General features: G+C 35.5%; 1 protein-coding gene across 3 annotated transcripts in view; it reads left to right on the forward strand.

Moving 5' to 3' along the window:
- The window catches only part of WDR27 (WD repeat domain 27), a 72,401-nt gene that overhangs the window by 24,937 nt on the left and 32,183 nt on the right, over nt 1-15,281 (forward strand). For 2 of the 3 annotated variants that reach the window (XR_015750112.1, XM_087968256.1), the window contains exons 19-22: nt 1,111-1,244; nt 3,494-3,591; nt 4,325-4,446; nt 10,768-10,865. Coding sequence is in view for 2 of the 3 variants with exons in the window: in XM_087968256.1 (XP_087824382.1) it covers nt 1,111-1,244; nt 3,494-3,591; nt 4,325-4,446; nt 10,768-10,865 (452 nt within the window). In the remaining variant the exon portion in view is untranslated. The remainder of the gene's footprint in view (nt 1-1,110; nt 1,245-3,493; nt 3,592-4,324; nt 4,447-10,767; nt 10,866-15,281) is intronic. The other variant, XM_087968266.1, reaches the window with a different exon arrangement.

Below are 15,281 nucleotides of genomic sequence, written 5' to 3' on the forward strand. Positions count from 1 at the left end.
AATGGATAGTGGGGAATGGAAGGATTTATATTCCTAGCAGACAGCTGGTTATTTGCATTATTTTAGAGAGTCATTGAGCCACTTGGGGGTTTGTCTGTGTCCTCAGGGTCACAGGAGAAATCCTTTGGCAGCTGCAGAAACAGAGGTGCAATATTCAGGATATCAGCGCCATTCCCACAGTCTGTCAAACAGTTTTCCCTCTATGCAAGTGTGCAGACTTGTCCAGCTAACAGAAACATGGCTTTGTTTCATGCTGTACTCATCAGATCATTGTATTTGGAATTTTGGGGTTCTTTTGTTATAGGTCTAAGGTCTTATAAAATCAGAAAATGCCTAGATACTATAAATAAATGCCTTCGAATAAATCCTGGCTATTTAGGTTATGATGAGGCTTTATCATCATATATATATATTCATGTTCTTATTTTGATTTTGAGTTATAGGAAGTCACAGTTAAATTTTGGAAGGAGGAATTTGCCAGTCAATGCTGAGAATATTTTTTTGTCATTTTTGTTTATGTGGTCATTCTGTATTTTTACTATTAAAAGAAAATCAGAATAACAATAATCTAATGTGGACATGGAAACAATGCACATTTCCTAAGCCTTATACTCAAAAATTAACATGACATTCTTTCCTCTGTTTGGTTTGTTTACTCAACATTTTCAGTGCAACTTATTTAATAATTTCTGTTTCTCTGTCTCCTTAAATTACCAACTGCAAGGCAAAAGCAAGGAACAAACAAACAAACAAACAAAAAAGGAATATTTCTTGGTGGAAGTAAAAATATGTGACCAAATTTTTCCATCCCTCATCATGAGTTGAATTGATTGTGGTGGGATATAAATGCAATAAATTATAAATAAACCAGAAAACAAAACCAATTAAAAAAAATGTTGGTGTATTGGTTAAGTTGTTGGAGTTGGAGTTTCAAAATATTGATAAATGTTGCTTTAAACTGCACTAAAGAACAATGTAAGATAAATTAAGATTAGTAATTAAAAATATTTCAGTTTGAAAAATAAATGAAATGTCAGTAGTCTAAAAACAAACTACCTGTGTTTTCTCAATGACAATTATAGGATATATGATATGTATTTTTAATTTCAGGGAAAGGAAATATTTCACAAATCTATCCGATCAGCCCAGTTTTATTATATAGATACGTTCATATTACTGTCCTGTGGAGCAGAATTTTATTTATTAAGATATTATCTTGACACCAGTAAAGATGAGATAAAACGGTATGTAAATATGTAGGATTGTATTTAAAGTAGCATTAACAGTAAATGTAAATGTAATATTGTTGACGTGTGCAAGCCATTCAATAGTTCTTTAAACAGTATAGAAACACCAGTATTAGTGCAAAAAATCATAAAATGTGAGGTTTCTTATGCACTAGCTTTCAGAAACAGAAACACTGTTTATATAGATTTGTTAAGGTTGTACTGATATTAAATATTCATTATGTATACTGCAAAATATGTAGATATTAATTTGTATAACAAGTATAAATTTTGCCATAAATAAAAACAATTATCAAAATGAAAAATGTCCCAAGAGGGAAGATTGAGTCTGATCAGAATTAAGTGGATTTTTTTGCATTATATCAGATTTAATTTTAAAACTTTTGTGGAATTATTATTGCTTTTTTTTAATTTTCCATTATGTTATTTCTAGAGTTATGAGTTATGTAATATTACTCCACTGCAGAAGGATGCATAACATTGCTGCAGTCTGATAGAGTAATCAGTTATAGCTACTATTTTTTTAAAGTAAATAGTGATTCTTAAAACATAAAAAACCACTTTTAAGGCTAACTTGGTATGATATTGGTACATAAAACTTAAAAAAGAAGAAAAATTAAAGCTGGCTTTATTATCTTTTGGAATAATAAAAATATGCTGTTTCAAAATAGTTTTAGAAAGTGCAAATAGGTATTTAGAAAGCATTACTAAACAGTATTAACTGATTAATAAATTAAAAGAAGTCATGTCTTTATTGTTTTAACTGAAAAAGAAGAATCGGAAATGAAAGAAAATGGGAATGATTGATTTTATAAACTAAGCCATTTCCCATTTGAGAGATGGAATCATAGTACAGGGAAAACTAAGAAAGAAGCTATTACATTACATTATTAATCATTTATGTAACTTCAATTTCCCTAATTTCTTCCACGTTTGTATCACTGTGCTATTTCTGTCATTTTTTCTATCTGGTGAGTCAGATTTAGAAAAAAGATGAAATAGGAAAAAAAAATGTGGAACATAGACAGAAACATGAATAATGTGTTAAATCTCTTCTATTAAAGTTATACTTTATGGGATAGTTTCAATTGTGATGGCTCATTCACATTATCATAGTTAGGTGTGGGCTAAATCAGGTGTCTCCAGCCTTGGCAACTTTAAGACTTGTGGACTTCAACTCCCAGAATTTTGGGAGTTGAAGTCCACAAGTCTTAAAGTTGCCAAGGTTGGAGACCCCTGGGCTAAATAGCATTGGACTGAACTTCATAGTTTTACTATTGATTCCTCCCCCCTTACAAATTAGGAGTGAGTGGACAGGTTCCATAGCATGAAAACAGAAAACTTGAACTTGTTATGCCTTGCTGCATTCCTGATCCAGACTAAGCAGTTTAGGCCTATAATTTGCATTACAGAATAAAATCAAAATAAATAGGAGTTTTACTGTATTGCAGATTCCACAACACAGACTCTTGATTCAGGGTTGGATCACTGATTTAAAAAGAGTTAAAATTCCCTGTTCCCTATTTCCCCTCTCTGCCAGGTTCAGGAGGCTTGTGCAGGTAATTCATTGGAGGAAAAACCCACGCATACCTTTTGGCAACTCTCTTGCTATTAAATAAAAATAAATGCTGCCTTAAAAGCAAACTCTAGGGAAAAATCATACTGGAGGTGGGATGACAAGCCCATTGCATAAGCTGAGAGCCACTCATATCATGTTGGACAGGACCCAGCATATAATACAAGTGCGCAAAGAGTGGAACAGAAGAATTTGACATTTTAACTATCAAGCTGAGCTTGCATATATTGCATAGCTGAAATTCTTTGTCAATTGTCCCAGTATAAGTCTAGGAAAGCAATATTTTCCACTGTGATGGGAAGGAACTTTAATTTTTGCTATTGGTATATATTCAGAAGTTTTATATTTTGCAGATCTTTGTTAGATAGAACATACATATTATTTTCATAGGTTAAAAGAAAAATGTATATATAACTTAATACAGTACCTGGTGTGTGTTAATGAAAATATGGAAAACAAAGATCTGCAGTTCTTTTTTAATGATAACAAGAAGTATATTTTAAGAAAATCTTTACTTTTTTGGCAAAATATTTGGATCCTATATCTCCCCAAAGTAGAAAAGACAAGACTAAAAAATAGATGCTAGAACGAAGGCTTTGAAATATGGGTTGGAGTAAATATAGATTCTTCACAAGATACAGATACATGTTTATATGCTTTATTTGTGCAGATATAGAACAAAGAGTATTTGCAAATCAATACAGAAATTTCCAATGGCTTCTACAGTGGAAATTACCAGCCTTTCAGCAGTGAACGATTTCTACTCTTGTATCCTCTTATCATTATTATTGTTGCTGTTTTGCAAAAGGCATTAGTTGTTTATAATTCTTTATTGTAGTATAGGTAGTCTACATCTTACAACCACAATTGAGTGTAAAATTTCTGTTGCTAAGCAAGACAGTTAAGTAGATTTTGCCCCATTTACGACCACAGTGCTAAGTGAATCACTGCAGCTGTGAAGCTAATGACACCGTTGTTAAGTGAACGTGTCTTCCCTATTGACTTTGCTTGTCAGAAGGTCACAAAAGGAGATCACTTGATCCTGAGACACTGCAACCATCATAAATAGGAGTCAGTTGCCAAGTGTCTGATCGATCACATGATCTTAGAGATGCTACAATGATCATTAAGTGTGAAAAATGGTCATAGGTTTTTTCAGCACCATTGTAACTGAGCTGTTATAAGTTGAGGACTAACTATAATAAGCAAAAATAAATCACAAAGATAATAAGTATTATGAGCTTTCATATTCTAGTAACTATTGTCATGCCTTAGTGACTGAAATCTGGGATCATGTGGAATCATCTACTTGTATGGTGCTAACTGTGGAACTCCATGTGACCAACTCTGCCTTCTAGTCTGTTAAAAGCTTGATATTCCTATAGTAAATTATTTAAATGCAGGCATATTTTTCCTGACAAATGAAAGCTTAGAAATGCTGACTGCTGTACTTGTAACATATAATTTATCTAATGGAACTTTAACTTAACAGAAATTACAGATATTGTATTGGCAGCTGGGAGTAACCGAGCACTAGAAATATTTGACCTCAATGTGGGCTGTAGTGCAGCAGTGATAAGAGATGCTCATTCTAGATCAGTTCACCAAATTTGCCAAAATAAGGTAGGCACAATCTCTGTTTATATTTCCAATATTACCCAAAGTACAAATGAATACAGTAAGTACACATATGAGCAAACTAATGATTAAATACTTTCAAACTTTGCAAAGGTTAACTTGATTTATATTTTGAATGCTTTTATCTTGGCTGGGAAAATGTCTGCTACATTGGATGGAAGATCTGGGCAAGTAATGCTAATTTTGCTCCTCCGGATCTGCGTGTCAAGCAGTTATAGCCATTCAAGTTTCTGCGACTTCTTTGAAGATAATATGTGCTGTGGGTTGGAGAACTGAAGCCAGCTTCTATTTTCAATTTAAATATATGGCATTTTCAACAAAACCTTACAGTACAGAGTTCAGGCAGCCCAGTTGTGTTCTTCCCACCCCAAGATAGTACTTTCAACTTCCCTCAAGTTCTCATTTTAATTTTCTTTGAAACCAATTAGCATTCCATAAGCAATGTATGTATGTACACTATGTATGTATGTATGTATGTATGTATGTATGTATGTATGTATGTATGTATGTATGTATGTATGTATGTATGTATTTATAAAATTTATTAGCCATCCATTTTACCACAGGGTAACTCTGGGCAGTTTATAGTCATAAGGAGCCAATAATCCCTACTCACGGTCAGTCATGCCCTAATCACTTCCCATCTTGACTATTGCAACATGCTCTACATGGGGCTGCCCCTCAAAATGTATTTATACAGGTACATTAAAACACATATAAATTAAAGCCAAACATTAAAATCTAATCACATGTGAGGAGGGTGGGGGAAGAGTGGAAAGAGATAGGATCTGTTGTTACTTGATCAGCCACCTCGACTGAATATATTGATTGTTCACTGAAATTATTATATTGTCCTATTTTCCTCCCTATTTTCCCTTTCTTTTGTAAATGCACATTTGTCTTGTGCTTATGGAAATCATAAGATCTCTGGAGTTTTTCAGTATGTATGTTTGGGGCTGTTTGGTTACATGGAATGTAGATATGCATTCAATATTATTGCCTAAAGTACAGTCTGAATATTGCAATCCTACCAAATACTGTTTTCAGTGTTGCTCAACTCAGTTATTTGACATCTGTTTTGTCAAATGTTTTGTCTTCGTGAATACTCCAAAGTAAAAGATGTACACAATGTTGTGGTCTGTTTTTTAAAAATTTGTTTTGGAATATTATGAATTAAATCAGGAAAGTTTCAATAGATGCTGTATTTTTGATTCAGAGAGTCTGTTGCTTCATGCTGAAGTACCATAAGTTTGTACACCATTATTTTTCATAAAAAACACCCATAAAACATGTTTGCAATTCCAGTGAGTTACAAAAGCTACTGCCTGCTGTTCTATTAGCATACTCGGGATTTTAGAAAGAAACGCTGTTGCACAGATGTAACTGGAAAACTTCAGATCCATCAGTGAGTTCCACCCCCCATCTTTAGTTTTCTGAAATATTATATAAATTATTTTATGCTCCATTGGTAAATGTATTGCTTTAGTATGTTTCCTACAATTAATTTGCTCACTGATTTGCACACCAGTCTTCCAACACTATTGTTAGGAGGCAGGTGCTCTTGGTTTCAATTATATATCTATTCCCAAGTATTCAAGCTTAGTTCAATTATTAAGAACATTAAGAAAAAAATTATTATTTTTTCTAATTGCTTTATAATTTAGGCTTGTTTTTTATTTTTAAACTATAAACTGCATCATAATCTTAGATATTTGTCACAGAGAGAATGACAGCAGTGTCATTACCGTAATAGGTCATGTATCCGTCATGTGAAGGGAAGTAAGTCTAAACAATACTTTTAATACCTCCTTCCTATGTGCTAATTTATTCCATGTTAGTACAATGCATGTTTAGACAGTATGACATTGTACATAAAGTATGATTTGGCAAGATGCGTAACAGAACCACTGATTTCCCTTGTGGTAAAACTTTATTAGAAGACATTCATTTAGATTTGGACTGATTATTCTTCTTAAGTTTCTATTCCATGAATAATGTTTTACTTAAAGAAACATTAGTATCCTGCAGAGTTTTATGTTCAGTAAATGTATGCTTCCTTTTCTAATATATGCATATAAGTTTTAACCTCTATTCCAGACTATATACTGACATGGCAAGTTTCCTGCTGTCAGCTACTAAATTGTAAATATGTACACACACACATCATGTTTATATACTTATAGTAACATTTTATATATTTATGGAGTCACACTAAGTATGATCAATACTTAAATAGTGGAATGATGTTGAGTTCCAGTATGTACATGGGTCAATCAACATAGGATCAGCTCTAGGGTCATTGGCATTTCATGCAGAAGACTGCCTTTAAAATCTTAATTATGGTTTCAGGCAGTGATAGGATTCAAATTTTTTTACTACCAGTTCTGTAGATGTGGCTTGGCAGGCATGGCAGGGGAAGGATACTGTAAAATCTCCAGTCAGAGGTGGTATTTGCCAGTTCTCTAAACTACTCAAAATTTCCGCTCCGGTTCTTCAGAACTGGTCAGAACCTACTGAATACCACCTCTGGTTTCAGGGTTCTGTGAAACTCTGTGACATAAGGAAACCTAAAAGTAATGATTTTCATGACTTAACCTCAAATCATGATTTGTGATGCCATAATATAAATTTGAACTTGTGCCCTAATCTGCCACTTTACAAACTAGATTTGTAAGAGATTACTAACAGAAGCTTGGAACATAAGAATTTATGAATCACTTATTCTATTCCCATTCAAAAGATTTATACTCCATGTACTCCAGAAATGTGCTGACTTAGGTACTTTTGAAGCTGAGTGGTAAATAAATGAAAACAAAAGCAAGTAAACACTTCTAATGATTTTAAATTTTGTACTGTAGAGTAGATGTAATGTGATTTCTTAGATATATTAGCAAAACAAATGGTTTGATATATATTGCCTAAATTAGCCTTTGATTGTTGAGAGGCTAGGGTTGTAATGTTTGCAAGTACCGTATTTGCCGGCGTATAAGACGACTTTTTTGCCCTGAAAAACATGCCTCCAAGTGGGGGGTCGTCTTATACGCCGGTAAATACGTTGTCACTCGGTGCAAGAGCGACGGGCGGAGCTCGCAACTTGCAAAGCCCCTTCAAGCCCAGCCGGAGTCTCTCTTCCTCCTCCTCCCACCCACCCACCCACCCACCCTCCGCCCGGCTCGGGCGCTGCGGAGAGCCAATCTGGAGGTGGGGTGGGGTGGAGCGGGAGAGTCTCTGGCGGGCCGCCGCCCAGCTTGCCCGAGCCGCGTAATGGCCCGGGGAGTGGGGGAGAAGGTGGTGGGGGTGGACTGTGGCGCCCCTCCTTCTGGGCAGCGGGCGGGAGGCGGCAATTTGCTCCTCCGCTTCTCCCTCCCTCTTTGAAAGACCGGAGGGCTGTGCTTGGGGCGGGGGGTGTCCTCGGGAAGTTCCTGATGGGACCCCGCTGGGCAGGGCCACCCGGCTCCCGAGCTGCTTTCCAGGGTCCCCTTGGGAAGAAAGGGTCCGGTGGGCGGTGGAAGAAGGCGAGCAACCTCCTCCCGCCCCTGTCCCGTCCCTCCTCTTGTCCCCTCCCCTCCCCCCGCAGAGAAAGATCCGCCTCCCTGCACCGAGCTGCCACCCGGCGCCGCGTCTCCCGGCCAGCGCGCTGCATGGGAACCGGCCAAGCGACTTTAAAACCGGCGGAGGCCAGAGATAGCCGGAATTACCCTCCCACCACACACACACACACACACACACACACACACACACACACAGAGAGAGAGAGAGAGAGAGTTGGCAGCTGTCCATCCCCCACCCTTGAGTCCCGATGGCACGCACGCGGGGCTGTCACAAAGAAAGGGAGAGGTGAGTGCCAGCCTGAGAAAGGCGAAGCTGCCTCTCTAAAGCATTTTGGTGGCTTTGTAAGTTTGGGGGAAAGGGGCAGGGGTGTCAATCAAGAATTATATCCAGAATACCCCAAGTGTTACAACTTACCTTATTTGCCGGCGTATGAGATGACTTTTTGCCCTGAAAAGCATGCCTCCAAGTGGGGGGGTCGTCTTATACGGCGAGTATATAACAAAAACTATATTTTGAGTGGAAATGTTGGGGCTCGTCTTATACGCCCAGTCGTCTTATACGCCGGCAAATACGGTACCTTTTTCTTTACCATGAGCTAATAAAAAAACTCTCTAACCCTTGTGTAATATAGTCAGAGCAACATCAATTAAATAATTCAAAAACCTGGTGCAGTATGATTCATTTTAAGTGGTTTTCTTAGAATTCTTTGAGAGTTTCATCTAAATAGAATGTTTAGGCCTGCTATCTGATATTAGTGGTATATCTGTGTTTAACTATATGGATCTTGTCATTTTAGACACTACCCTTTTCCTTATTCTTCATCTCAGTCTTTAAAATGAGCTCAACATACCTTTCCTCTATACTCTTTTAGTTTAGTCAATGGCAATTCTGTAAGTGATAAAATTGTATATTTTTTCCTTTGGGATTTTAATTGTAAGGTGATTGTTTGGACAGACTTATGCACAGCTTCTTGTTTGTAAGCTATAGAACTCTGCAATCTAGGCTACAGTTAATTTATCTAATTCCATTTCTGCAATGGAAATAAATACATGGTACAGACTCAATTGACTCAGTTTGCAAAAAAACTCTCATATCAGAAGGAGATTGAGTAGGAAATAGCATAATACTGCAAACTATTTCTGCTGACTACCTGCTGCCCACGATTTGGCAGTTTGAATCTAACAGGCGTAAGATTGACACAGCCTTCCATCCTTCCGAGGTAGGTAAAATGAGGACCCAGATTGTTGGGGGCAATAGGCTGACTCTTTAAACCGCTTAGAGCAAGGGTCTAAGTACTATTGCTATAATATGAATTAAGTGTACTCATCCAAACAAGTCATAGGATATGGAAGATTCGGATTAAATGTTCTAGAAAGTAGAAAAGACTGTTCTATTATCAATTTAAAAAAGCCTTATGTGCCTGTAGCACCAAACTTTGGATTAGAAGTTGTATGGGTGAGATTTTGTATTTAGTTGCTTATCCACCAAATCTTTTAATTTTAGGTGCCAATAGTTTAAGGACTAGACACACTGGGATATTATCTGACTTATCCCTTATTGTGCTGTTAAGCTCATTAGTCAGGCTGCAGACAGCCATACATCTTGGATGTCTTTTTTGTTGTAGCATTGAAACAGTTCCTTAAAATGACTTTAGCATAGTTTTTTATATTGTTTTATGAGACTGGTCTGTTACAACACTTAACTGTACTAAACTCTACAAGCGTCATTTGTTGTATGTTGGCGCTTTCCTCTGTTTTATTTTCCCAGTGTCAGCAGAATGACTTTAAGTTAGTTAAGCAGAGCTCACTTTGAAATTTGTGGACATACATCCACATGGGGAATGAAATTGGTTTTATTTTCATGAAAAATGGAAGATTATAATCCAATGTCAACCTTTTCAACAAATATTCAACTTTCATACAGAAATGCTGGCAGCAAAACACCATGGCTGTATTAAGCAAATACTTTTGGGAAAGCTTTGGGAAGAGATGCTGTTAGGGGTAGAAAATGAAGGTGCAATCCAGAAGATGCACATACTATTATATAAGAGGATATTTGTTCGGGTATTTTCCCACGTCATTATAGTTGTGCAATTTAATTTGTCTTTCTGCCTTTTTTTCAACACAGTACCATCAGCATTCCTCATTTTGGCCTTATTTTAAGTGACAAAAAAAGGAATGAAATGTTATAAATAAGCAAACAATAACCTGGTCTTTCTGGTCTTTCAATGGTTGTTTAATGCTTCAAAATTTTATATGATTCCTTTTAATCCGAAAAGGATTAGAAAAGCAGTTAATTCCTAATGAAGGTCTATCTTAAATGAAAAAAGATTGTAAAACAGTTTGAAATATACTTCAAAAAAAAATAAAAGAATTTAAAGCCCTAAGATAGTGGTTGATCTGGGAAATGAAACTGTTTTATAAAGTGATTTCCTTTGGCTCAAAAATGGCTTTTTTACTTTCCTAGAGTTGCACTTTGAATAAAATCAATTCATATGATTTATAAATGTACTCCAAACTATAGTAACAAGATAAGCGTCAATGAGCAGAAACAGAGTACTGTGAAAGTTAGATTTAATAATTGTCTGAATGGCTGTATGACATTTGCATTGAAGAAAAATCTGATCCTTTGTCAATATTGGTTTTTATTATTTTATTTATTATTACATTTCTTATGTGGAGTTTCAACAGTGGAAATGTTTTCTAAACTACACATGCTACTGTAATTTTAAACTAATGTTTGTTTTTCTTGCAGGGATCATCTTTTAGCTGTCAGCCACATGAAGCTTATAATCTCTTTTTAACAGCAGCTATTGGTGATGGCATCAAACTTTGGGATTTGAGAACATTGAGGTAACAGCCAGTCATTTTGCTGTTTGCCATGTTTCCTTTGGTAATTCTTGATAAGTGCTTTTTAATGTTTTTTTTCTTGCAAGAGTTCATACTGACTTCTTTGAAATACTTGATATTTGCAAAGTTAGGGAACTTCTGCATGATTTGGTGAAGTTTGGTTAGTCCATCTTTGAAACAGCTGCTTAGAACAGCTCAGAAATAAGGCAATATATAAATATTTCTGAATAAATAAGTGTTTGCTTGTTTAATTTATCCCCAGGCATAAATTATCTTATGGTTTCTGTTAGATATCATATAATTTAGGGAATACAAAATTGCAAAAATGATTGTGGGGTCATATAAAAGTCAAAATGTTTACTCTGTGGCATTTTGTCTTCCTCAAATGCAGTTGTGCTTTGGTGATACAGCTTTCTGAACACAGCACACAAACAACCAATAAATATTTTGTGGCACATGATAAAAAAATAGACAGTCTACGTTTGTCCTTGCATGAGATTAAACTGGGAAAAAACATGGAGAATATTGCATAGGTTCCTTAGTTTAAACACATTCTCACTAATAAAATCTAAATATTGCTATATTAAAATGTAACTTAGTCATGTGATGAAATGCCAGTGACTGGGGGAAAACTATCATAAAAGCTTGGGGAAAGACAAATATAAAAGAAGAAATTTCATCAGGAGGAGAGATTGGGGAGCATGGGTATGTAATCATATAAGTCAGACAAATGTAACACAGGGAAAAATTGATGTAACCCAATTGGCAGAATTCCACGACCACTTTACTTAAGGATTAACGATTTGTTGCATACAGTTTTGCATTGTATCTGATGAGGTAAATTGTAATCTACAAAACATTTCTTCCTGAGACACCACAGGATTTTTGTTGATTATAACTGAATGTGCAAGTTTACGTTATTTATGGTATAATGTAACCTACCTATACATTGATTCTTGACTCTAGTTTTTGCTGTTATGAATGAAATGCCATTATGTTACTCCCCCCCACAATTCAAGTGACAAATTTTAAAAAAATTACAATGAACTTAACAAACTGGAATGCACTTTTTTATTCTTTAAAAGTGTTCACTTGTCTGAACTGAAAAAAAATATTTCAATATAGGGTTACAAACTACAGAAGCAGTACAGGAAAGTACACATAGGAGATCTTTGTAAATCATTAAATGTCCAAGGCAAATGTTTTGAAAAAAAATTAGTCTGGAAGAAGTTGGAGGCAACTCTATAAAAAAATCCCCAACAGAATTTTACCTTTTAAATAGGAATTAGCACATTTTTTGAAACAATAATGGCTTATTACTCCTAGCAAATGTCTAAATATAATAAAATGAAATATTTGGGATAAAAGGTTAACTGCATTATATCCTTATGTTTTTTCTATCAATTGGTTTAACTACTATTCATGAAGAGTAAAAAGTTAATTTTTCTAACAGGTTACTCACTTGCTTTCTCTTTTTAAAACATTAATATAAGATTTGATGGGGTATGGTAAAATAGTTAAAATACAGTCTGCGTAATTTATATTGTAATCCTAAATTATATAGTCTAATATGCTATACTGTTGGTTACTTCTAGAGTATTTGATTTCTTCCCTCCCTTTTCTCCCTTCTATTTATATTTCCTCTAGTTTGTATTGTCTCTGTCAGTGCTGTTGACTGGTTTAATTCAGAGGTGGTATTCAGCAGGTTCTGACGAGAACTGGTAGCAGAAATTTTGAGTAGTTCGGAGAACTGGCAAATACCACCTCTGACTGGAGATTTTACAGAATCCTTCCCCTGCCACGCCCACCAAGCCACGCCCACAGAACTGGTAATAAAAAAAAGTGAATCCCACCGCTGATGGTAGTGTGCTATGACTAGCACTAACTGCTCAGCTGCAGTTGACTTTGTGGGGCTGATACCATAGATGGTCTTGTCCATTTTGGTTCCTAATACTAAGGTAATAGTAATGGAAATTTTAATGGAAATGTTAAAATCTGAGTTCCAAATTATGTAGGCATTCTTTATATATAAAAACAAATAATATTCACCAGCACTTACTCATTTATGGAAGTATACCACAGTCCTTGGGTCAAAAGTTCTAGTAATGAAGCTGTAGAATTGTTTCAACATATTCTATCAGAGGCAAGAGCAATTGCTTGTGCACAAATTTAGGAAGCTTTTATATAAAAACAGAAATAAGAACGTAGCAATGGTTGGATCATGCCAAAATTCTAACTACATATTTATTTGGCTGATCAGATTTCCCCAGAAATGAGAAGTTCGCAGGCTGGAGTAGTTCTCTCTTTTTTTTCATCCATGGTAGTCAGATGTATGGTCCCTTGGATCTTCGAGGGGCTTAGTTTCGTATCTGCACTAAAAGCACAAATCTCTCACAAATTACGAGAATTATATGAAGAAGACAACAGTCTCTAATGCCAATCACTTTTCAGTTATGACGGTAACTTTATAACCAATATTCACCATTTATGACTTTCACGGGTCTATAATCATAAACACAGTCTCAATTTCAGTTAGACACCACTTTGTTTATTGGCTGAGTTGCCAGACTCAGTGGTGCTTGCTAAATAAGGAATACCTATACAGTACAAGCTTATAGACTGAGCAAAGTAGTGAGACACCAGTTCTTGGAGTGAGGATTCAGAAGGTTATGCTGGGAGAAACTTAGGCAGGATAAGACAGAAATGCTTCAAGCTGCGCTGGATGGTGTAATTTTATCTGTGAAAACTCAGAGCCTATGGGTTCTTTTGGATTCCCTGATGAACCTGGATACCTAGGTTTTTGTGGTGTCCAGAAATGTGTTGGCACAGTTAAGGATGGTATCTACTTCTATGCATTCCTGAAGATGTCAGATTTGGCCATGATGACACAAGCTATTGAGCTACCATAACATAGTCTGAGAAAAGCACTGAGAAACAGAAAAGAGCTAGTCCAAAATGCTGCAGCCAGACTGATGTCTAGAACTGATTAAAGGGAATATGCAATTCCCTTCTTAATACCCTTCCACTGCTGGCAGTCTGTTCCTGGAACCATGTCAAAATGTTGGTTATGATCTATAGTTTTATATATAATTTAGACCTAATTTATTTGAAGGATCCTATTCTGCCTTATGAGCCAATTCATACTTTTAAAATTGCAAAAGAAGTCATTCTCTCTGTGTTGCCACAGTTAGGGGTGCCTTCTGCTGCTACTGGAATTACTTCTGTGTTTACATTTTACAAATGTAATCTTTCTCTAATGAGCCACGGGGAGGACGATTCTTAAATGGAATGTTGGAATAAAAATGCAATAAACAAGTGGTAATACATTTTTCAGAGGCATACTTTTTGTAAAGAAAAATCACGCAAATCATTACAGAAATTATTAGTGAAATAAAGTTTGTCATCTATTTCTAAGCTTATATTGCAGCAATTTGTAATGTAAAGAGCATAGAAATATAGACAAGTTGGGTTTGCTTTAGACCCCTCCAGATATTATTTCAGGCATTTTCTGCCTATATCCTGATCATAGACTGCATGTGAAGAATATTAACCCAGTTATCCCAGCCTTTCCTGTAGCACCTAAAAGTTATGTGACAACGATTTAATTGCATAGAATACCACCAATAAGCTGATTTCTATAAAACATTTGTAAGTATTTTTGCTTTCAGCAGTACGTGGCATTTGAATTATTGATTGCTTCTGTGTTAAGTCAGAATAGAGGAAAAGATACATGTCCTTCATGATCTATGAACATCTTGATCCATGAATGTTTATCCATAGAGATATATGAGTCTGAATTTCGTAATTGTATATTATGAGAACTATTAGCATGAATTTTATATTTGTATATTATATTATGATTCCACTGTAAAAAGTTGATTGAAGTGTAAAGGTTTTTATTTGTTTTTCAGCCAAATTTCAAAAGCAGCTTAGATAAACTATTTCTTCACAAATAAGATCTACAAGCCTTGGGATTTATTTTATGCCTTTGGAACAGACGAAATGGGTTTATATTTCCATAAACCGGGAGCCACCATCCTCATATATAAATCTGAGACCTCCAAGAGTTAACAAATTAGCTGTTACTATAATGTAACAAATTCTCATCTATTAATCAAAGAGAAAATATGCGAGTGAGGATTTGTTTATAGAGTTCCATCTATTTCACACAGAAAAGAAAGAAGATATTGTACTCAGTTATGGAATGCCCAAATGTTTAGTAGTAGGAACATTTATTTCCTTTATTTTATCCATATGATTTGTTGAAAACATTCTGCAGCATATAATAACCACTGTGAATAATACCTCTGAACATACCCAGTGGTAAGCCTCTTATAAATTTCTTTTGAGATAAACAATTTCTTGCTGCAATAGATATGGGGCATTGTTTTTCTTGGCTAATCTCAAGAAACTAAGCAG

Source organism: Notechis scutatus, chromosome 1 (assembly GCF_049901735.1).
Source record: "Notechis scutatus isolate UNSWTSFEM ecotype Mainland chromosome 1, rNotScu1.2, whole genome shotgun sequence".
NCBI lineage: Eukaryota > Metazoa > Chordata > Lepidosauria > Squamata > Elapidae > Notechis > Notechis scutatus.